The following is a 24,693-nucleotide window of genomic DNA, read 5'->3' as shown; positions in this document are numbered from 1 at the left end:
TGGAAATCCTGTGTGGGCATTCAAGATCTTGGAGATACAGCTGTGTAAAACAGTACTTCAAAATCACTGTGTTTGTTAATAAACTTTTATTAACAAACTATACGTAGTTACCTTGGTTTATTCACTTACTATTGGATTGTGAACATTTTCCTAACATTTATTTTATTATATATATCACCTTCTTATCTGTAACAATTTGCATCATTATTTTCCTTTGTGACATATAGGTTGTTTTACATTCTTTGTTATAATATTAAAAAAAAAACACTGGAAAATGATTTTGGCACACAGACATCGATCCTTATTTCTAATCATTTCTAAAATAGATTCTAGAAGCAGAAAGGTGTGGATCAATACTTCCTTTCTGACAACAGAATTATTTGAATCTTTCTACTCTATTTATAAATTTCCTCCTTAAAAAAAAAATCAGTTTCCATGTCTGTAAAAAATCATAGTAAAGATGAAATCTAGATGATCTTCATCATCCTTTTTTTTTAAAATGGGGACAGCCCGAAGTAGGAAGGGCTTCAAGTAAACATGCTTTATCAAAGTCCTTTTGTAAATCTGCAGGCAAGGTCAGCGGCAATGCAAACAGAAGAAACTTTTGCTTCTGAAGACACTAAGCATCCCATGAAGACCCTGGCAGATACTAATCCAAGAGAGGAAGAGATAGAGAGCACACAGTGTAGTTCAAAGTTCTAATTATCCATTCTGGTGACAATCTAAAATAGTAGAAAGAGGGACTTTCCTGGTGGCGCAGTGGTTAAGAATCTGCCTGCCAATGCAGGGGACACGGGTTCGAGCCCTGGTCCAGAAAGATCTCACATGCCACAGAGCAACTAAGCCCGTGTGCCACAACTACTGAGCCTGCGTTCTAGAGCCCACGAGCCACAACTACTGAGCCCACATGCCACAACTACTGAAGCCCACAAGCCTAGAGCCCATGCTCCGCAACGAGAAGCCACCACAATGAGAAGCCCACGTGCCACAATGAAGATTAGCCCCCGCTCGCCACAACCAGAGAAAGCCTGCATGCAGCAACAAAGACCCAATGCAGCCGAAAATAAATAAGTAAATTTATAAAAATAAAATTAAAAAAATAATAAAATAGTAGAAAGAGAATGGGAAAAGGGATCTCCCAGCTCTGTCACTGGGTGTCATCTTGGATAAACCCTAACATTTTGGTCTGAAGTTCCTCATCTATAAATGTATTGGCTACATCATGACGTCCAAGACTCTTTCCAGGTGAAATAATCAATGCTTTGATGATCACCAACCAAATTCAGCACTAGAACTCTGGCTTTTCACCTCTGCCTTTCATGTTCTTTCCCCTTCAGTAATTCCCACTTCTGTTTCCCTAACACTTTCCCAAGGATATCTGCCCTTCTAGGCATAGTGATCCTTCAGTACCTCCAGAACTCTGTTAGCAACCTCACTAAGACAGTTCACATGCCTGATGCCCACAGATGCCCTGAATTCTCACCACAATCTCAGGGGTTGTGCCAGTTCCCAAGAAGCATAATCTCCTTCCATGCCTACCCCTTTCCATGCCTATGGTACATAGTATTCACAGCACCCACGGGGCACCCAGTCTGCCCTGTATGTGTTATTTATCCCTTAGGGAAACCTTTCACAACTCTCCAGCTACCAAGTTAGCACCCTCCACTGGCAAACGCCTGGTATCCCTAACACTTCTCACACCCTCACAAACTACTCAGCATGGGACTCATATGTGTTTATCAATTTAGCACTTCCAGAGACAAAACTGATTTTCCCCACAGTGATCCCACCTAACCCTATGATGTGCAAGATAGATACATGAGGGCAGTAGCCATGTACTCTGAGGTCAGCCTGCAACTGGGCTTAACTCTCTTCTAGCGACAATTCCCTAGCAATACCCCTCTGAAAATACAGCTTCCAGAACTGCTGAAACATTCTAGATGCAATGTGTCAAGTGAATAGGACTACCATCACCTCCCCTGTCTGGATGGCATAACTTGAGATCATGAGGCTAAGACTGCATTGACTAAAGATCAGCCATAACACGCTGGCAGGTAATAAGCTTTGATTAACTAGAAGCCTTATTTCACAGAAGTAAAATCTAAAAGTCACAATACCAAGCCAACAGCTGTCTCAGCATTAAGACATGTCTAGAATGATGATATTTCCCCTTGGATGTGAAAATTACACATACAGTTAGTGTTCTGGCTTAAAATTATTTCTTATTTCAGGATAAATGATATCCTAACATGATAAAAATACAAAATGTAAAGGAACTCTGGTGACTCAACAGTTTAAATGTTTTACCTCATTTTGGAAACGCTCAGCCTCAGAAAAATTTGTTGTCCAAGAGCACCATCTGGTGGGTGAAGGTATTTAAGCTACCCCAGTGCAGGAAGACAAAAAGTCATCTATAATGCTAAATGCCAGTAAGACTACAATTTTGGTATGAAAAGATTCCTATACTTCCGCCAACATATTTCTTATAAAGGGGTTCTTGACAAAATTCTAATATAAAAGGAATCTACAACTCATAAAAACTCATTGTCAATGACTTCACCTTCTTGAAGAAATGTTCCTTATAATAGAGCAAACATTTTTAAGCTGAAAGGAACCTCAGAGAGCTGTTAATTCAATCCCTTTCCTTTACAGACTCTAAGGCAAAGACAGAGCTTTCCTGAAAGTCACAGCTAGGGATGGCAGACCTTGACTATATAAGTAAATAGGTCAAATATTCTGTGCTGTTTAATACAGCCTTCTATTTCAAGAGGCTGTGGAGAAAAGGAGGGAAATGAGGCAGTGTCAGTGGCAAACTACCACTCTCATGGGTTAGCAATGATCTGCCCACCCCACTGTGCATTGTGGCCCAGCCTCACACTGACCCAGGCAAGACTAATAACTGTCATACCCTTCCTGCCTCCGCAGCCCCTAGGGTCCCTCTCCACCTTAGATTAATCAGCTTTCCCCTGTCCAAGAAAACCATCCTACCAACAAAACTAAGAGATTAAAAAAATGTTAAATTATCCTGTTGAAGAATACCTGTAATCACGGCAAAGCATTCATATGTGTTAAAACGGGAGGGAGAAAAGACAAAACCAAACTATGTTCACTGTGATATCACGGCTGTCAAAAGAAATACAATTATTGAGCACAAAGTAGAGGAGAAACATTGGAAGGGAACACACTAAACTTTTTTGACAGCTCTTGTCCCTGAACGCCAGGATTATGAGTGATTTCAATTTTCTCTGTCATATAATGCTTTCCAACATTTTTTATATTAACATTTATATTAACAAAAAGGTAATTTTTACCTATAAAATTTATGCATTTATAATCATAGACTATAAAGAAAACTTAAAAGGGAAATTAGAAAGAGGACCCCCATACACACCCATCCATCCAGTACATGCATAGTTTAAAAAAAAAAAATTTTTTTCCCCCAGCTCTCAAGGAGAAATATGCAGTATAAGACATTATATATTTTTGTCTTAAGGTTTGTCACTGTATTTTTCAAACTGTTCTGAATTTTCTATCAATTGTCTGTTAATAAATAACTGGATGACAAAAGCAATAGGCTAGCAAGTTAATATTAAAGGAAAATCTTGGAAATACAGTTTAAAATATTTTATATATCTTAAGACACAGGGACTTGAGTTCACATCCTAAGCCCACTTTCTGCTTGTAAAATTTTGCCTGAGTTATATGTCAGAATTTATGGCATGATGCTCCCCAAATAACTCCATGACTTCTTGTTTGAGAACCTCTGTCTCGTAATGTGATTAGGTCTCTGAGGTTCTTACCAGGGACAGAGTTACCTGAAGGTCAGTAAACAAGAATGGAAACTGTTACCTTGCCTGGAGATCCCTGCATCATCTATGTAGAGTGAGATCAGAGAAGGAATCTTTTGCTAAATATCTTAAGGCAGAGGTTTTCAAAATGTTGTCTGGGGGCCATTGGGAGACCTCCAGATCCCATCAGGATCTGTGGCATCAAAACCATTTTCACAATTATACCAAGACACTGTTCTCCTTTTTCACTCTCATTCTCGCATCAGTGTAAGGTAGAGTTTTCAGGAGGCTATATGATATTACAACAGATTAAATGCAAAAGTAGATATAAGAATCCAGAGGGGTTTTCTATTAAGCTAGACATTAGTAACTTGAAAAAAAATGTAAAATAATGCCACTCCTCTCACTAAACTTTGTGTGTAGGAAAATACAGTCACTTTTTATAAAAATAGGAATGTTATGTAACATTATTTTTAATGAATTAAATACTTTTAAACATTCTCAGTTTTAATTTCCCAATACAATAAACAAGGATAGATACAACCTACATAAACAAAAGCTCTTTGAGGTTCACAATAAATTATTAGAAATATAAATGGGTGCTGAGACCCGAACTACTGTCTCAGGATACTAGTGTTCAGAAAAACACACACTGAAGATCACTCTGACCCATCCCTCTTCCTCCTTACTCAAAGCACTTTCCAAGCCTCTTGCTATGACCAGTCCATCTGGTAGACCATTATCTGATCACACTTTCTAAAGCATGATTCTGATCCTATCACTTCCCTATTGAAAAATCTCAAACGTTCTTCAAGATGTAGAGAATGATAACCAAAACTACTCAGGAAACTCCATGATCTAGCCTCAGCCTATTTTTCTAATGTCACGCACTCATCAATTCTATCATTATTTAGGTGCATTATTTGAAGCAGATGCTATGACAGGGGCTGGGGCTGGAGAGTCTCTAAGAAATGATACCTGCCGTCACTGGACTCAGAGTTTACTGTGAGAGAAACAGAAATGATATAGGTATCCTTCATTTTCTGTACTAATTTTCCAAATACCGGCTGTAATAACATTTTTTTACCTAAAATTCACTGTCCAAATCAAAAACTCTCTATAATGACTTGTGAACGTCCACCAACAGAATGGTTTCAGTTGTATACAAATCTAGGTAAGATAATATAGACGGCAATTAGGTTGTATCTCAGCTCTTGTCCCAAAAGGATTATGCCTTGTGCCCAGATTAAATGTATTGGGCATCACTGCTATCATCTTCCAATCATTATTGGTGAAAATGTCTTCTGCAAATGTGGAAAAGCCTGAAAAGAAGGTAAGTGAGCATAAGAGTCCTAGAAAAGCCCACACATTAGAAAGACTTGAAGGGGATGGTGTGCAATGAGGGACAGAAGCACCTAAGACATGATCACGATATGTCCATACCTAACAACATAGCAGTGTTGCTCCTGGAAAGCTTAATCGTGTTACTCGAACCAACACCATATATGAAAAACGAGAAAAACTCCTTGTGCAGCGGACTGATAGCCATTCTCAGTGTAGGAGACCACTGAGTACCAGGCTGGTAGAGGAGAGGGTGGACACCTTCAGTGATCTGGAGGCAGCTGCAAATGGGAGGAACATGATTCAGTGAAGGAGCTGAGTTTCAAAGCAAGACTGGGAGACTTAAGAACAGTGAGAGACTGTACAAGTTGTGGATCATGGGTGAAGCTGATTCCCCTCACAGTGAGATGTGCTACCTTCCTCCAGTGAACTGCTGAAAACTATCATGGAAGATGGTTACGCACAAGGGGAACGGTCAGTCTCAATGCCATGCCATCTCATAGGTTTATTCAGAAGAAAGAAGTACTTAGACATAAAGCATCCAAAGAAGGCTAAATTACTGTGAAGTAGGAACCTTGCTGATACACTACTATGAAAACATCATCTCAAAGGGGCCACTGCAGACAACAATGCCTGTTAGAATATGAATGAAATATTCAGATCAGAAAGCCTGGACGATGGAGGTGAGGCTTAGGGGAAGAGGTGTCTGTCACCACTCAACAAAGGGAAAATCTTTCAAAGAAGACTCTTGAAAATAGTGTTATCAAGAAGGTAACAGCCAGCTTAAGGAAAGCATGTGGGACTTCATTTTTAAACCTCAATTTAATGAACCATTATCATCATTAAAAGGCTCACCACTATATACATGATAGGTGTTGTTAGAAATGCAGCCCCAAAGAGCACAGAACACAAGCCTGAATGACTTAATGTCACTGTACTAGTGTAAGTAAAAAATGTTGATGCCGATTCTTAGCTCTCACCCACAGAACAAAGAGACGCACTCTGTCTTCAAAGGTCTGTGGAAGCATGGCTATTGGCTCTCCCAGAAATGCTCTACCTCCTTTTTCCCCTGCAGATATCTGTTTATTTTCATGTCCCTTAGTCGAACTGAATCAGCCCACACAGTTATATCGCTTTTTTCTACCTGTTCATCTTTTCTCTTTATCTGTCTTCTTTTTGTGTGTTTGTTTCCTGAAGTAACTCCCATGTTTCTTTTATCAGAGGACTTATTTTTTAAATGTACAGTTAGCAAAGGCTAATTAAAGCTTTCTCCTTTTTTTTTTGGCCGTGCTGCACGGCTTGCGGGATCTCAGTTCCCTGACCAGGGATTGAACCCAGGCCCTTGGCAGTGAAAGGGTGGAGTCCTAACCACTGGACCGCCAGGGAATTCCTTAATTAAAACTTTCTTTATCAGTGGACCAGCCCTTAGTAAAACACAACCAAAAAAAAAAAAAAAAAGTTTCAGATCTTAGGACTCTTATGCTTCTATTACTGTTTCCAAGGAATCACCTAGGGCCACCCAGGAATACAGGTGGTTCTATTTCTAAGTTCAGGACCTTCTTTACTTACAGAAGGTCCCTGACATCACCAAATTTCATTTCAAGGTATCAACATAGTCAATCTCATTCTCCAAAAAACATTCAGAATTTCATCTGTATCTCAAAAAAGGTTTTGAGCACCCTTCCCCAAGAGCAAATAATTGTGCCTCTATATTAGGGGTTGGCAAACTTTTTCTGCAAAGGGCAAGACAGTAAATATGTTAGCTTGTGTGGGCCACACAATCTCTGCCACAACTACTCAACTCTCCCATTGTAGTGCAAAAAAGCCAGGCACACACAATATGTAGATGAACAATAAGGCTATGCTCCAATTAAACTTTATTTACAAAGACAAGCAATAGGCAGAATCTGGCTGCCAAGCCAGGCTTTGCATCATACACCCAAAGACTGGGCTTTGTCATGTCATGCCTTTGAAAGTCTTGGTATTTTGGTTTAAAAACTTGTAACTTGCTTAAATCATGTTACTACTGATACTGCTGCCACAGGCTGCTGCCCATGGTGTTGACTGAGATTTTTAAGTATATCCTAAGGAAATCAAGCTCTGAAAGCAGCAGTCGAATGAAAGAGGGGCCAAGACTCATTCCCTGGAATCTCCAGGCCCTACTTACTCCCTTTACTATCAAGGCTGATCGTCCTCAAGTAGGCCTTCATGAACACTCTCACTCCTAATTCCTGTGTTGTACCCAAGCCTGGATCAACACTGCAATGGCATCTCTTTTTGCCCCTTAACAGACTTGCCTGGTGCTGCAAGACAAACATCTGAGCAGAAGGGGCCCTCACAGCCCCATCACCGGCCAGGCTGATCTCTCTCCCTCCCACCCCATAGCCACTATTCCAGGTCTGCCTCACCCTCCTCAAGATCAGGCTCACCAAAAAGCCTCCAAATTCAGTAAAAATACAAAGACTATTAAGTGCACTCTTACCCTCAAATTTACCTAGTTTCATCCCCATTCTTCTCTCTCCTTCCTTTACCTGACTTGAACTTGCTCCTCTAGGCCAATCTCAGATGCCACGTCTCCAACAAAAAGTCTTCCTTCAACACCAAGCTACTATAAGTGCCTCTGCTCTGGGCTCCCTGGAACCCCACACCTGCCTTTACAGCCAAGCTCATTACATCCTACTGCCCCTTTGCCCCTCAAGCCTGTGAATTATTGAGAACCAGGGTCCTTATTCATCTTTGCACCCTGCACAAACTGTTTCTCTTACCTTCCCCACACCTCTCCAAGAACTCCCATCCCCACCAAGAAAAGGTTATGGTTTTTCAACCCTTCTTTTAACGTTAAAGGAAAAAGCCATAACTAGAAATTGTGGGGGGGGAATTGAACTACAATTTGATGACTATAATCCCTTTCAAAATAATGCCGTGAACCATAACAAACCAATTTCCAATACAATTTAAACTGAGCTGAGCAGTTAAACAATGCAAAGATATAATAGTGAAGAGCAAAACAATACATGGGCTTTTATTCAGTGCACATTCATTGTGATAATTTCAAATGTTCCTGACAGTTACAAGTTATTACAGCACTCACTCTTCATCACTCTCCTTAATGCATTCTTTCTCTTGTTACTCTCCAGCTACCTCAAGGGGGCAAATACAAGTTATTTTTCATTTGCTTGAATTTAGTTGTCTTGAGTGTGACTGGTTTCATTTACCGGTAGCAGTTTACAACATCTCTCATATGTCTGTCTTTATGATACAAAAGCATTGAAAACGTCAGCTCAGTTCTCGAGCTACTAAATGCTCCTACAAAAATTCCATAAAATACTATGCCTTGTAGGTCCTACCAAAATGACAGATTCCTGGCTCCAAAACCTGTAAATAATGAGAATGTTTTAAAACTGCATGTTTACAAACCAGCAGATTTTGTTCATTGGATTTTAATAACTAAAGTTACTCAAATCTGAAGTCTAAAGTCAATGTTCCCTTGAAGCAATGCCATTGTGTAACTGGTTTTCAAACACAAGTGGTAAATTGATAAGCACTGCAAACCAATGTCCATCACCCTCAGCTGTGCTGTCAAAAATTATGTTATTTTAACTATCAAATGTGTAAAGCCAGTTCAGGGCAGTTTTATGTTGACTGTTCTGAAAATCGTATGCTGCTTCTACCTCTTAATTATATTTGCAAAAAGGAACAAAGAGGGGGCTTCCCTGGTGGTGCAGTGGTTGGCAGTCCGCCTGCCGATGCAGGGGACACGGGTTCGTGCCCCGGTCCGGGAAGATCCCGCATGCCGCGGAGCGGCTGAGCCCGTGAGCCGTGGCCACTGAGCCTGCGTGTCCGGAGCCTGTGCTCCGCAACGGGACAGGCCACAGCAGTGAGAGGCCCGCGTACAGCATTAAAAAAAAAAAAAAAAAAAAAAGGAACAAAGAGCTCAATGATCCCAAGGTATGGTTAGAAAAAAATCTTGGACTGCGTTTTATTTTATTTTTGAGCCCTGAGACGTGTAACCTCTCAGCCCAAGATCCAGATGATTCCTCAGCTCAGTCTTCCTTTTAGAAACCTGCAAACTTGCCAGGATACCACAGGGACAAAACCACAGAGAAGGCACAAAATAAACCATTAGCTCAGGGGAAATTTGTAGGTGACCCAGACCTAGTTGTACACATTTCCACAACTGTGAGACTGACTATACATAATTACTTCCTTAAAACGTGTGGGGAATAAGAGCACCTGGCAGCCAGTCTACTAGCCTCATAACTTTGAGAAAACACTTTAACTTTGCTGGGCCCCAACTGAAAATACCAACCATATTTGCTTGGCCTCACCCATTTCAATGGAAATCCCAGAGAAGCTGTTTTAATAAGATAAGGTGCCATCTTCTGTAAGGAAGCTTCACTACTAATGGCACTCATTTTCCTAAACATAAGTAACCATAACATGTCAAACTTAAAGAATATACCTGGAGTATAAAGGAATCACTCGGCTGTTCAGCAGAAAGTAACACAACATTGTAAATCAACTATATTTCAATTTAAAAAAAAAGAATATACTTGGAATTGAAATACCAAAAAAAAAAAAAAAAAAGCAAAGACTTAATACAAGGTACACTCTAAAACTGGCTAGGGTTAGAATACACTAAAATGATCCTCTGGAGACCAATACTGAAAATGCTTCTAAAGCAAAAAAACTGTTAAAATCTCTCAGCATTTGAGATGGGGAAACACACTCACACATACAAGCACATGCATACATATACATACACACACTGACATACACACACTGACATAAAATAAAAGGCCACCCTGTTTGGGAAAAGCATCTTGGGAAGTTGTATAGAAATCAGCGATTTTTAGAAAGTGGCTGCTCTCATCTGCCGATCCTGGACTTCAACTGCAACATTTCCAGCCTGCAGCCAGCCCTGCCCGCTTCAGACTATCCCCACAATCTGAATTGGCCCTGGCCAGTCTATCCTGTTACTGTTTGTCCTGAAATCAGTGGGTTTTGTATGCTGATAGACTTGCTCGGTTTGTCTCAAGTCTGAAGTCAAGGGGAGATTCTGTCAGCAGCCAAGGACCTCTGTTCAGTCCTGAATGGCGGGTTTTTCCTCCAATCCCAGGACTTGTTCCTACACTTGGTGCTCCTAAGTGTATAGTTATACCACCCCTTAGATTGTCTAGTTAGTTAATATATTGTGCAGTGTTAAATACATTGCACCCTTAAAGCTGTTTGCCCATTTCACCTTTATTTCAAAAGTCTGAACATATGGCTAGCATATGCTTGAACTCTTGGTGAAATTTAAATGCTAATAAAATAGGATACCCAAAATTAAATAAATAAATGGCCAAAAGGAAATCATAAAGAGGTTATGTTTGTTTGGCAAGCTTATGAGTAACTTTTTTCTTCATTTTTTCTCTATTTTTCTACATGAGCATGTACAAACTTAAACAAAAATTCTCAACAGAGAGGTTACTTACACTACTGAAAATACGAAAGGGGGAAGAGAAAGGATGTTTTCCCTTTCTTTAACTTTTATTTTTAGTATTTCAAACATACACATATTCTAAACATCATGTATCCATCATCTAGCTTCATTTAACAATATTTTGCCAATCTTTATTCAACGAAAGTCATACCACTTTATTTCCTGGGGTATTTTAAAAACAAATCCGGGCTTCCCTGGTGGCTCAGTGGTTGAGAGTCCACCTGCCCATGCAGGGGACACGGGTTCGTGCCCCGGTCCGGGAGGATCCCACATGCTGCAGAGCAGCTGGGCCCATGAGCTGTGGCCGCTGGGCCTGGGCGTCCAGAGCCTGTGCTCTGCAATGGGAGGGGCCACAGCAGTGAGGGGCCCGCGTACCGCAAAAAAATAGATAAATAAATAAATAAATCCCAGGGGAATTCCCTGGTGGTCCAATAGTTAAGACTCGGTGCTTTCACTGCTGTGGCCAGGGTTCAAACCCTGACTGGGGAACTAGGATCCTGCAAGCCGCACAGCGCAGCCAAAAAAGTTAATTAATTAATTTAAAAAACAAAATAAAACAAATCCCAGACTGCATGTTATTTCACCTATATATTTTTCAGTGTGTATTGTCAGTTGACAAGGAAAAATATATATAGCCACCATGTCATCATCACGTCTAATAGGACAACAGTAATTCCATAGTATCATCTAATACCTGGCCCATTTTCAAAAATAAGAATGGTCCTTTCAATAACAGTGTTCAACAACTGAAGATCCATATAGAAAAACTAAAACTGTGCCACTATCTCATATCCAGAAATGTATTATAACGAACTGTAACTCAATAAGAAAAGCATGACAAAAAAGAAAAACATACAAGAGGCTTGAACAGGCATTTTGATAAAGAGGAAATCCAAATAGCCAATGAACATAAAAGAAAAAAAATCATGATGCTATTTAAAACCACAAGAACCTGCTACATACTCCCATTTAATTTTAGAATGTCTAATGTCAGGGAGGCTGTGGGGCAATGGAAGTAGCAAACACTGGTATAGAAAGGTGTAAAGTGGAAAATAGTTTTGTTCTAAAACTACCCATGTGTATACCCTATAACCACTCCTTTGGAGGAAAAGTAGGAGACTATAATAGGTAAAGGGGACAGATAGGGGAAATCTAGGGTGCCTGTAATGTTTTCCTTGATGTCAGGGATGGTACATAGGTATTCACCTTACAATAATTCATGAAGCTCTAAGTTTATGTTTTATCCACTTTCCAGCTTGTTTTATATTTCAAAATATAAACAGTTTAAAAATAGTACAATAATTGACTCGGTCAAGGATTATCAATGGAGGCAAATTCACTGGGTGAAAGGCTATTGGGAACAGGATATTCAACTAGCCTCTAAATATTACCCTATAGCACACTTACTAACTTTAAAGGGAAATCCCTGGCGGGATCCTTCATATAACCTTCAAAGCAGGTTATAAAGAACATTACTGGGAAAATCAGGGATCTTTGAGTATGGTTTCTATATTAGATGACATTATATAAACGTTAAATTGCCTTATAACTGAAAGAAACATGCTGAAATAATTAAGGGTGAATTGTCATGATGTCTGCAACTTACTTTCAAATGTTACAGCATAAGGACAGAGAGACAGAGACACAGACAGAGTGATAGAGAAACAAAAAGCAAATGTGGCAAATATTAACAACTAGTGAATCCATGTGAGGGCATCCAGGTGTTCACTGCATCACTTCAACTTTTTGGTAGGCAAGAAATTTCTCTAAATAAAACAATGGGAGAGGGAATAAAAGGTTTCAAAAAGAAAAGATTTTTTTTAAAAATAGGATTTCAAGTAGTATCAGGGGAGGCAAGAAGGATTAGATTACATCAAGCAGATTATGCTCTCATGAAAAATAACTGGAAAAACTGTAATATGTACTTTTAAAAAAGAAAAAATTCTCACAATTTGTGTGGGGGGGATAAAAAAGAGAATATAAGCATGTTTTGTTTTGTTTTTGCTTTACACATTCATTCATTCATTCATTCATTCATTTTTGGTTGTGTTGGATCTTTGTTGCTGCACGCAGGGTTTCTCTAGTTGCAGCAAGCGGGGGCTACTCTTTGTTGCAGTGCTCGGGCTTCTCATTGTGGTGGCTTCTCTTGTTGTGGAGCACGGGCTCTAGGTGCGCAGGCTTCAGTAGTTGCAGCACACTGGCCCAGTAGTTGTGGCTCGCAGGCTCTAAAGCACAGGCTCAGTAGTTGTGGCGCATGGGCTCAGTTGCTCCGTGGCATGTGGGATCTTCCCAGACCAGGGCTTGAACCCGTGTCCCCTGCATTGGCAGGAGGATTCTTAACCACTGTGCCACCAGGGAAGTCCTATAAGCATGTTTAATATAACTTTTTCAAATGATTAGGGGAAAACTACAGGAAGAATACATATTACAATACTGCTTTTGCCTTAAGATGGTACTATTATGAATAATATTCCCTGTTTTCCAGGTATTTTTATAATGTGCTTTGCTTTTAAAAATTTTGAGTGTGATTTGAAGATCAGCCAGATAACCACATACTATATTACTGTTGAACAGGCTCACATATTTGTACAATTAGCTGGTTTCAATGTAAAAAACAGAAGCAGCAGAAATCATACTGATGTGTCTTTATTTCCTCTTGTCCTGTGAAGAATTATGGGTCACACAAAGCACAACAAATGACTGCTTCTCGACCACTGAAAACGGTAACAAAAATAGTAACATGAAATGATGCTTTACAAAACCCACTGTAATAGAAATATACCTCATCATATATGCTCCCATTAATGTCTGCACCATAGATAGGTGCCACGAAGGTTAAGTTCTTCCAGTACTTGCGCTCCAAATCTTCATAATCCAAGTATCTCGGAGTACAATACCTGGAAAAGGGAGATGAAACAAAGTACAAAACAGTAAGACAATTTTCAGATTTTCCCTACCCATTTGATTTAAATCACTTTCTAAACAAAATTCTATCAAAATGAAAACACTGCAGCAGCTCATGGTGTCAAATCTGACAAGTAAATATATACATGTGTTTATCATAGATCTCTGAAGACTCTAAGATTCCTAAATAACTAGATGAAAACCTCATTTTTTGATGAATAAGAAAAATATTTTTATGAAAGTATCAACAATAGAAAACTACTTAATATTATTTTAGCTTTCAAAATATTTTCTAAAATCTTTAACCAATTATACTATACTAGGACATTTTAGAGATTTACATGTAAAAGACAAACATATAACTTAGAATAAAAGACTTACAAAGACAAAACATATAACTTAGAATATATGTAATTTGTTATATATAATTTAATATTTATTATTAATTATATGTAATTCACTTAAAATTTCTTATATTTTTCTATAGAAAAATTGACAAAGGACAATCTCACTAAAAATCCAAGAAAGTAAAACTAAAATAAGATATTCTGCACCTATCAGATTGGCAAATGCTTAATATATAAATGGTGGTAAAGAATGAAACTTCTCTTACACAGCTGGAGTCGGGGTATATACTGGTATCAGAGTATAATTTTTCAATAGCCTTAAAAAATGTCCCTTTGGGCTTCCCTGGTGGCGCAGTGATTAAGAGTCCGCCTGCCGATGCAGGGGACACGGGTTCGCACCCCAGTCCGGGAAGATCCCACATGCCGCAGAGTGGCTAGGCCCATGAGCCATGGCCGCTGAGCCTGCGAGTCCGAAGCCTGTGCTCCGCAACGGGAGAGGCCACAACAGTGAGAGGCCCGCGTACCACAAAAAAAAAAAAAAAAAAAAAATGCCCCTTTGAACCTAAAATTCAACTCTAGAAATTCATCTCAACATAGAGATGTATACAATGATATATGACCCAGGATGTTGCTGCAGCATTAACTGAAACCTCAAGCTTACGTCCAGCAACTAGGACTATGTTAAATAAAAGAACACAAAATAAGGCAGATCTTTCTGTATATTGACATTAAAATCTTTCCACAGTGAATAAAGCAGATTACAGAACAGTAAAAATACTATGATCCTATTTACATAACAAAAAGATCTGTAGGGCTTCCCTGGTGGCGCAGTGGTTGAGAGTCTGCCTGCCGATGCAAGGGACACGGGTTCGCGCCCCGGTCCGGGAGGATCCCACATGCCGCGGAGCGGCTGGGCCCGTGAGCCATGGCCGCTGAGCCTGCGAGTCTGGAGCCTGTGCTCCGCAACAGGAGAGGCCACAACAGTGAGAGGCCCACGTACCGCAAAAAAAAAAAAAAAAAAAAAAGATCTGTAACTGTACATTAAATGGCCAGAAAGAAATATACTCTAAACTATTAATACTAATGGTTATCTCTTACATAGGAATTACAGAAAGGTACTTCTCTGTATTATTTGGATTTTGAACAATAATCTTATATTATTACCGAAAAAAAAAAACCCACAATGTTTCTACAGGAAAAAAAAATTAGCAAAGAAATCAACAAACTGAGAAAGCAATGGAACACACATAGTGAAAAAGGTGTTTAGCAGAAGCAGCAATCCCTATCAAGCCTACTGGACATTTTAGATTGAAGAATTATAGAACAAGCAACATCTACATCTACTACACTGGGGATGCCAAACTGGTTATCTAAGCAATAAGCGAGAATGCCAAACAATTTAACAACTGGATTTGAAATAAAGAGTAATTTACAGATTTAATCTCACAGGGCAACCAAAAATAAAAAGGATGGGTGTGAAAGAATCCACTCCACTTCATTCTAATGCTTTGATTAGAGGGTTCCAGTAGTAACAGACATTCCAGGCACAAGCTAAACAAGCTAACCAGAGGTCAGAGTCAGGTGACAAAAAAAGGTAGCAAAGATGCTGTTTATTATGACTTCTAAAGAAACTTCTTAGATTTTAGAAATTGAAAGCCTAAACTGCCTTTCACTATGAGAAGACCTAAAGAATCTATCACCATATACTCACCCCGTCAGGATAAATTTTTAGCAACCCATAACTCTAAGAGAGAAAGCTATAGTTGGGTATTAGCTATTGAGGTTAAAGTCTAAAATCCCTGAATATTTGAAACAAACACTGATACTAAACTTGGAAAAAGGGACCAGTTCACTTACTTGGTACCTGATTCTAATGAAACCTGGCTACAGTTTCCATCCCTAATGGACTGCCAAACAATCACGCCTATTCCACAAATCCAGCATCAACTTGCTCAAAACTGATTCAACCGCACTTCTTACCCAGAACCTTTCATTCACTATAGCACAGTTGTTAAGAGACAGGGCTCCAGAACCAGACTGCTTGGATCTAAATCCAGGCTTTGCCATTTATAAGCTACATAACCCAGGACAGGAGACTGAATCTCTCTGGACCTCAGTTACTCCTGTATAAAACAGGGATAATAACAATTGAGCTGTTGTGAAGACTCCATCAGATAATTCTGTAAAGCACTTAGCTCCATGCCTAGAAGAAAGTACAGATCAACAATGTAAGTGATGGGAAGCAGCATATTACTCACCTCCACAAACTTTTATAGTAAAGATATGTTGGAGGTCTCCAGATTTTCTTTGGACTAAGTTATGTTATTAACCAAATGAGCGTGTTATCCCCTCTACCACCAAGCACATTATGTACTGTGTACCTATGCAAGGGCATGTACTGAAGGAGAACAGATGAACAGAAAGACCAGAAAAATGCCTCTTGCCTACCATGAAAATTAGTCCCATCTTAGGACCATTCCATAACTGTTATGAAGACCATGTGATCCTAGTGTAGCTGTGAGTGGACAAGTAGAGCCTTGGCTTGAGGCTTAAAACCCATTTCACTGGCATTTGAAATAAATTTTCATATGAAACTCACAGAGGAAATATAAAAATATAAATTTCAAAGGTAACAACAGGGGCTTCCCTGGTGGCGCAGTGGTTGAGGGTCCGCCTACCGATGCAGGGGACACGGGTTCGTGCCCCGGTCCGGGAGGATCCCACATGCCGCGGAGCGGCTGGGCCCGTGAGCCATGGCCGCTTAGCCTGTGTGTCTGGAGCCTGAGCTCCGCAACGGAAGGGGCCACAACAGTGAGAGGCCCACGTACCGCAAAAAAAAAAAAAAAAAAAAAAGTAACAACGTTACAAAAATTACAGTGAAATTAATGCAACTCAAAAGATACATCAACTTTGAAAGAAATGACATTTAATCTGGAAATAATCTTTCAGACAATTTCTCATGATAGTCATATTTTGTAACGAAAAAAAAGAGTCCACTATTTTTTTTTTTGACCACTCCACGTGGCATGTGAGATCCTAGTTCCCCAACCAGGGATGGAACCTGAGCCCACTGAATTGGAAGCATGGGTTCTTAACCACTGGACCACCAGGGAAGTCCCTAGAGTCCACTATTTTTTAAATTATCTTTGAACTTCAGAATATCAAGAAATGTATATTCTGTTAATAAGTGAATCTTTACAATCTGTTTAATAATTTATACTACTTCAAGTATATTTTAGCTTCATGACACTATTTATTTTTTCAATCAACATATATTGAAACAGCACCTACCATGTCCCAGATACTGTACCAAGCACTGGGTACACAGTGGAACACAAAACAAAGACTGTCAGCTGAACGGCTACCTTCAGGAAGAGTCAATCTACAACTAAGCCACCAGAATAAAAAACAGAGATATGAATAAAGTAAGTGCCTAGTAAGATAAATTCCCTCTAAATAGAAAACTGACACCATGCTACGATAATCAAATGGGCTAGAGATGATAACCAAAGTTTCTCCGTGACAAGAGAACACAGGACTTTGAGACTCTGTACTCATCAATATTTTGAATCGCCATGTATTATTAACAATGATTGTTTCCGGGAGTTGAAATTACGCATTTCTATAATGTTTGAATTTTTAAATAAGCATACATTAGTTTTGTAACGTTTCTGACCTTCCTTCAAAATCCATCTCAGTAGCACCTACGAAATGAAATTACACCATTCCAATTAACTACCACAGAAGGTTTACCTTCCTTTGAAACCCCACAGAACTTTCTCATAATAATTATGATGATTTTTAAGGATATTAGCCAACATTTTCTAGTAAGTATTATCTGATTATTTCCAAGTACAAACAGTCTCTTGAAATATCAAAGTAGTCAAGTAGAGGTTCCACTAAATGAATTAAGCTATTTAATAGTTTTTTTTTAAATAGATCTTTATTGGAGTATAATTGCTTCACAATACCGTGTTAGTTTCTGTTGCACAAAAAAGCGAATCAGCCATATGCATACACATGTCCCCATATCCCCTCCCTCTTGAGCCTCTCTCCCATCCTCCCTATCCGACCTCTCTAGGTCATCGCAAAGCACCAAGCTGATGTCCCTGTGCTATGCAGCTGCTTCCCACCAGCCAACTATTTTACATTCCATAGTGTATATATGTTGATGCAACTCTCACTTCGCCTCAGCTTCGTCCTCCCACCCCATGTCATCAAGGTCATTCTCTATGTCTACCTCTTTATTCCTGCCCTGCAACTAGGTTCATCAGTACCCTTTTTTTTTTTTAGATTCCATAGTATGCATTAGCATACAGTAGTAGTTTTTCTCTTCCTGACTTACTTCACTCTGTATGACAAGCTCTAGGTCCATCCACCTCACTACAAGTAACTCAATTTCGTTTCTTTTTATGGTTGAGTAATATTCCATTGTATATATGTGCCACATCTTCTTTATCCATTCATCTGTCAATGGACATTTAGGTTGGTTCCATGTCCTGGCTATTGGAAATAGAGCTGCAATGAACACTGTGGTGCATGTCTCTTTTTGAATTATGGTTTTCTCAGAGTATATGCCCAGTAGTGCGATTGCTGGGTCATATGGTAGTTCTATTTTTAGTTTTTTAAGGAACCTCCATACTGTTTTCCATAGTGGTTATATCAATTTACATTCCCACCAGCAGTGCAGGAGGGTTCCCTTTTCACCATACCCTTTCCCGCATTTATTGTTTCTCGCTTTTTTGATAATGGCCATTCTGACTGGCATGAACTGATACCTCATTGTAGTTTTTTGTTTTTTGTTTTTTTTGCAGTACGCGGGCCTCTCACTGTTGTGGCCTTTCCCGTTGCAGAGCACAGGCTCCAGACACGCAGGCTCAGCGGCCATGGCTGACGGGCACAGCCGCTCTGCGGCATGTGGGATCTTCCCGGACTGCGGCACGAACCCATGTCCCCTGCATCGGCAGGCGGACTCTCAACCACTGCACCACCAGGGAAGCCCCTCATTGTAGTTTTGATTTGCATTTCTCTAATAATTAGTGATGCTGAGCATTTTTTCATGTGCCTCTCAGCCATCTGTATGTCTTCCTTGGTGAAATGCCTATTTAGGTCTTCCACCCATTTTTTAACTGGATTGTTTGGTTTTTTGATATTGAGCTCCATGAGCTGTTTGTATATTTTGGAGATTAATCCTTTGTTGTTTCATTTGCAAATATTTTCTCCCATTCTGAGGGTTGCCTTTTGTCTTGTTTATGGTTTCCTTTGCTGTGTAAAAGCTTTTAAGTTTAATTAAGTCCCATTTGTTTATTTTTGGTTTTATTTCTGTTACTCTAGGAGGTGGGTCAAAAGAGATCTTGCTGTGGTTTATGTCAAAGAGTGTTTTTCCTATGTTTTCCTCTAAAAGTTTTATAGTGTCTGGTCTTACATTTACATCTTTAATCCATTTGGAGTTTATTTTTGTGTATGGCATTAGGTAGCGTTCTAATTTCATTCTTTTACATGTAGCTGCCCAGTTTTCCCTGCACCACTTACTGAGGGTTTATCAATTTTGTTTGTCTTCTCAAAGAACCCGCTTTTAGTTTTATTGATCTTTGCTATTGTTTTCTTCATTTCTATTTCATTTATTTCTGCTCTGATATTTATGATTTCTTTCCTTCTACTGACTTTGGGTTTTCTTTGTTCTTCTTTCTCTAGTTGTTTTAAGGGTAGGGTTAGATTGTTTGAGATTTTTGTTTCTTGAGGTGAGATTGAATTGCTATAAACTTCCCTCTTAGAGCTGCCTGTGCTGCATCCCATAGGTTTTGGGTCATCATGCTTTCGTTGTCATTTGTTTCTATGTTTTTTTTTATTTCTTCTTTGATTTCTTCAGTGATCTCTTGATTATTTAGTAGTGCACTGTTTAGCCTCCATGTATTTGTGTTTTTCACGGTTTTTTTTCCTGTAATTGATTTCCAATCTCATAGCGTTGGGGTCAGAAAAGATGTACGACTTCAATTTTCTTCAATTTTCGGAGGCTTGATATGTGACCCAAGATGTGATCTATCCTGGAGAATGTTCCATGTGCACTGGAGAAGAAAGTGTATTCTGCCACTTTTGGGTGGAATGTTCTATAAATATCAATTAGATCTATCTGGTCTATTGTGTCATTTAAAGTTTGTGTTTCCTTGTTTATTTTCTGTTTGGATGATCTATCCATTGGTGTAAGTGGGGTGTTAAAGTCCCCTACTATTATTGTGTTACTGTCGATTTCTCTTTTCATGGTTGTTAGAATTTGCCTTATGTATTCGGGTGCTCCTATGTTGGGTGCATAAATATTTATAATTGTTATATCTTCTTCTTGGATTGATCCTTTGAACATTATGTAGTGTCTCTCCTTATCTCTTGTAACAGTCTTTATCTTAACGTCTATTTAATCTGAAATGAGTATTGCTACTCCAGCTTTCTTTTCATTTACATTTGCATGGAATATCTTTTTCCATCCCTTCACTTTTAGTGTGTATGTGTCCCTAGGTCTGAAGTGTGTCTCTTGTAAACAGCATATATATGGTCTTGTTTTTGTATCCATTCAGCCAGTCTGTGTCTTTTGGTTGGGGCATTTAGTCCATCTACATTCAAGCTTATTATCGATGTGTATGTTCCTATTACCATTTTCTTAATTGTTTTGGGTTTGTTTTTGCAGGTCTTTTTCTTCTCTTGTGTTTCCTGCTTAGAGAAGTTCCTTTAGCATTTGTTGTAAAGCTGGTTTGGTGGTGCTGAATTCTCTTAGCTTTTGTTTGTCTGAAAAGCTTTTGAGGGACCTCCCTGGTGGCACAGTGGTTAAGAATCTGCCTGCCAATGCAGGGGACACAGGTTCGATCCCTGGTCTAGGAAGATCCCACATGGCACAGCACAACTAAGCCAGTGTGCCACAACTACAGAGCCTGTGCTTTAGAGCCCGCGAGCCACAACTACTGGAGTCCGTGCTCCGTAACAAGAGAAGCCACTGCAATGAAGAAGGAAGGCAGCCAAAAATAAATAAATAAATATTTTAAAAAATAAAATAATTATCTTTAAAAAAAAGGAAAGCTTTTGATTTCTCCATCGAATCTGAATGAGATCCTTGCTGGGTAGAGTAATCTCGGTTGTAGGTTTTTCTCTTTCATCACTTTAAATATATCCTGCCACTCCCTTTTGGCCTGCAGAGTTTCCACTGAAAAATCAGCTGATAACCTTATGAGGATTCCTTTGTAAGTTATTTTTTGTTTTTCCCTTGTTGCTTTTAATAATTTTTCTTTGAATTTAACTTTTGTTAGTTTGATTAATATGTGTCTTGGTGTGTTTTTCCTAGGGTTTATTCTGTATGGGACTCTCTGTGCTTCCTGGACTTGGGTGACTATTTCTTTTCCCATGTTAGGGAAGTCTTTGACTATAATCTCTTTAAATATTTTCTCAGACCCTTCCTTTTTCTCTTCTTCTTCTGGGACCCCTATAATCTTTCTAACACTGGGTTAGGAAAAAAAAAAAGTTGGATAAAATTGCTTCTGCAATCTTGTTTTAGCATTGAACTTATTAGAGTTCTTAAAGAGTATAAAAGCAAACAAGTCTAGTCCAAATAAAAGTTTCACATTCTCAATCAATGAAATCTGAAACAATGAGGCTTTACTAATGCCTATGGAAAAAAACTCAACTGTTATAAAGCAGAAACTAACACACCATTGTAAAGCAATTATACTCCAATAAAGATGTTTAAAAAAAATTCAAGAGGGACTTGAATTAATTATAAAATGTCTAATTGCTTTGGATTAGCCAGAATGCTCCATAATAGGAACTTCACACAGAAAAAAGATTCTTCAAGTACCATCAAGTGCTTACTATGTCAAATATAAATTTTTTTTAAAAGATATCAACTAAATTTATCCAAAGGACTTAATCTCATGAATACCCATCCAGAGAATTTAGACACTGATGTTTTTTGGTTGGATGATTGGTTGGTTGGTTTTGGGGGGGTATTTTTTTTTCCAGATTAATATTTTGATCTAAGGCCTTAACCACCATATCAGAAACTTTAAAAAAAAAACAGTGGGGGGGCAATTTAATAACAATCATAACTGTGATAGTTTCTAAAATATATCCACAAATTCTTTGATACACCTCCCTTCAAGACTTACAGCTTAATTCTCCTCCCCTTAAGTATGGGCTGCATTTGGCTTATAACAAATAGAATATGGCAGAAATGACAGTCAAGAAACAGGTCATGAAAAGACATTGTGTCTTCATCTTGGTAACTCCTGGATCACCTGCTTTGGAAGAAGCCAGCTGCCACAACACGAGGAGCAGTTCATGTGGCAAAGGACTCAGGACTCCAGCCAACTGCCACGTAAGGGGAGCAATCTTGGGAGAAAATCTTCTAGTCACAGTCAAGCCTTCAGGTGACAGCAGCCCCAGCCAACTTGAATGCAACCTCAGGAGAGGCCCTGAGCCACAGCCACCTGGCTGAGCCACTCCCAGATTCTTGACCTTAAGAAACTGAGATGTTAAATGTTTATTGATTTAAGATACTAAGGTTTGGGGTGATTCATTAGATAGCAGCAGGTGACTAACACAATACTGGTGGCCCTTCAAGTCATTCAAGGATTTTCTTTTTAAATTACTCATCTTCTAATATATATAACTTATCATTTAAGACTTAAACATTGTCAGGACTTCCCTGGTGGCACAGTGGTTAAGAATCCGCCTGCCAATGCGGAGGACACGGGTTCGAGCCCTGCTCCAGGAAGATCCCACATGTCATGGAGCAACTAAGCCCGTGCGCCACAACCACTGAGCCTGCACTCTAGAGCCTGCGAGCCACAACTACTGAGCCCGCGAGCCACAACTACTGAGCCCACGTGCCACAACTATTGAAGCCCGCGTGCCTGTGCGGGAGTAGTTATACCATGGAAATAGGCAAAAACCACAAATCAGGGTTCCCCTACCTCCCCGGAAACTTGTTGGAGCCCATGCTCTGCAACAAGAGAAGTCACTGCAATAAGAAGCCCGCGCACCACAACGAAGAGTAGCCCTCTGCTCAATGCCAACTAGGGAAAGCCCACGCGCAGCAACAAAGACCCAACTCAGCCAAAAATAATTAATTTTTTAAAAAAGAGGAATGCTGGGCTTCCCTGGTGGCGCAGTGGTTGAGAGTCCGCCTGCCGATGCAGGGGACACGGGTTCGTGCCCTGGTCCGGGAAGATCCCACATGCTGCGGAGCGGCTGGGCCCGTGAGCCATGGCCGCTGATCCTGTGCGTCCGGAGCCTGTGCTCCGCAACGGGAGAGGCCACAACAGTGAGAGGCCCGTGTATCGCAAAAAAAAAAAAAAAGAGGAATGCTATTTTAAAAAAAAAAAGACTTAAAGATTGTCACACACAGAATAAAATTTGCCTAACAAAGATGAATCAAGTGTAGAATCAAAAACTCATGGCAACTAAAAGATAGGAAAAAAACCATTTACAAATATTATGAATGAGATGATAAAACGAGGAACAATTTCCCTAGCAGTAAACTAAAGTAAGTAGGCAGGCAACCACCTGAAAAACAGAAAACAGTAACAGTTAAATGAGGACTGAGATTGTGCAGAAGACTCCTGCTTTTCACCACAAGCTCCCATCTACTTGGTTACTTACCATGTTCACCTATATCTTCGAAAGAAATAAAAATATTAAACTGAATCTACTCACTTGCCACTGTTGGCCAGCTGCCTGAACTCCTTCACTGTCATGGCTTTTTTCTGGATGTTGTATTGAGTGAACAGTCCTGACTGCCCTGTGACCATCTGCTGAATTGGCGCTGGAATAAGCAGATTGTCAATGTCATCATAGCACTGCCTTGGCTTCCACTCCTTAGGAGGAATAACCTAAAAGTAAAATAATGAAATATTATTTGGAAAACATTCCAGGTAGTTATTTAGCTTTCCTATTCCAACAGAATACAAGTGAAGAATTTCTCAGCATTTATATGACAAATGTGTAAAAGAACTGTGAAGATTCACATTAAAGGAAATGCTTGCATTCTCCCAAATATTCACCTTACTGACATGACTTTTTTAAAACAGCAAAATTTACTGAGTACTTACTATACAAAATACTGTGCTTGTATTAACTTATTTTTTAGTGGCTACTGTTAACCTCTCTGTTTTAAAGGTAAAATTGAGAGACACACAAAAGTAAAATAACTTGCTAGAGTTCAAGTGCTGTTTATAGTACCATGAGAAAAATAAGTATTGGTTTAGTTGATACCTTTTCTTTAAACACCTCTCACACAATATGGCAAATCAGAGTGGTGTGCAAGTAAATGTTTAACCAACAACTTTCCAGGGAGGTGGGGGAACCCTGATTTGTGGGTTTTGCCTATTTCCATGGTTGTAACTACTCCCATCATGGCCAATTTGAGCTTACCAATGTGATGTCACTGAACATGGGGTTAGAAAAGATGTGCACTCTCAATTCTCATGTGCCTGTATGAAGTAGCTCAGCACACCATTGCTTTCCCATAGTATTTCAACACTTAATTACTAACAATGGAAAGATCATCAACAGTAAAACCAAAAATACATAATCATATGATCAAAAATTAGAAGGAAGTTATGAATTGAGTTATGAATTGAGTCATGTTATGAATTGAGTCAAGTTATGAATTGAGTCATGGTTTATAGCTGGAATTTATCCACCGTTAGAAGTTATCTTAATTTTTAAAGACAAACTTCTTTTAAAAATTTAATTGCAAAATATAGATAGCACACATACAAAAAATGCATAATCACAAATATGTAGCTTTGTGAGTTATTATAAAGCAAACACCAGAGTACCCACT

At 39.2% G+C, this 24,693-nt stretch overlaps 1 protein-coding gene across 5 annotated transcripts in view; it reads right to left on the bottom strand.

Moving 5' to 3' along the window:
- Positions 1–24,693, bottom strand: part of KDM4C (lysine demethylase 4C) — a 398,364-nt gene that overhangs the window by 329,589 nt on the left and 44,082 nt on the right. For 4 of the 5 annotated variants that reach the window (XR_009519875.1, XM_060014734.1, XM_060014733.1 and 1 more), the window contains exons 3-4: positions 23,562–23,737; positions 13,397–13,511 (exon numbers count right to left, since the gene is read on the bottom strand). Coding sequence is in view for 3 of the 5 variants with exons in the window: in XM_060014734.1 (XP_059870717.1) it covers positions 13,397–13,511; positions 23,562–23,737 (291 nt within the window). In the remaining 2 variants the exon portion in view is untranslated. Of the gene's footprint in view, positions 1–13,396; positions 13,512–22,141; positions 22,543–23,561; positions 23,738–24,693 lie in introns of those variants that run through there. The other variant, XM_060014735.1, reaches the window with a different exon arrangement.

Source organism: Delphinus delphis, chromosome 6, assembly GCF_949987515.2.
Source record: "Delphinus delphis chromosome 6, mDelDel1.2, whole genome shotgun sequence".
In the NCBI taxonomy this organism is placed as follows: Eukaryota; Metazoa; Chordata; class Mammalia; order Artiodactyla; family Delphinidae; genus Delphinus; species Delphinus delphis.
This window is presented reverse-complemented; position numbering and strand designations above follow the sequence as displayed.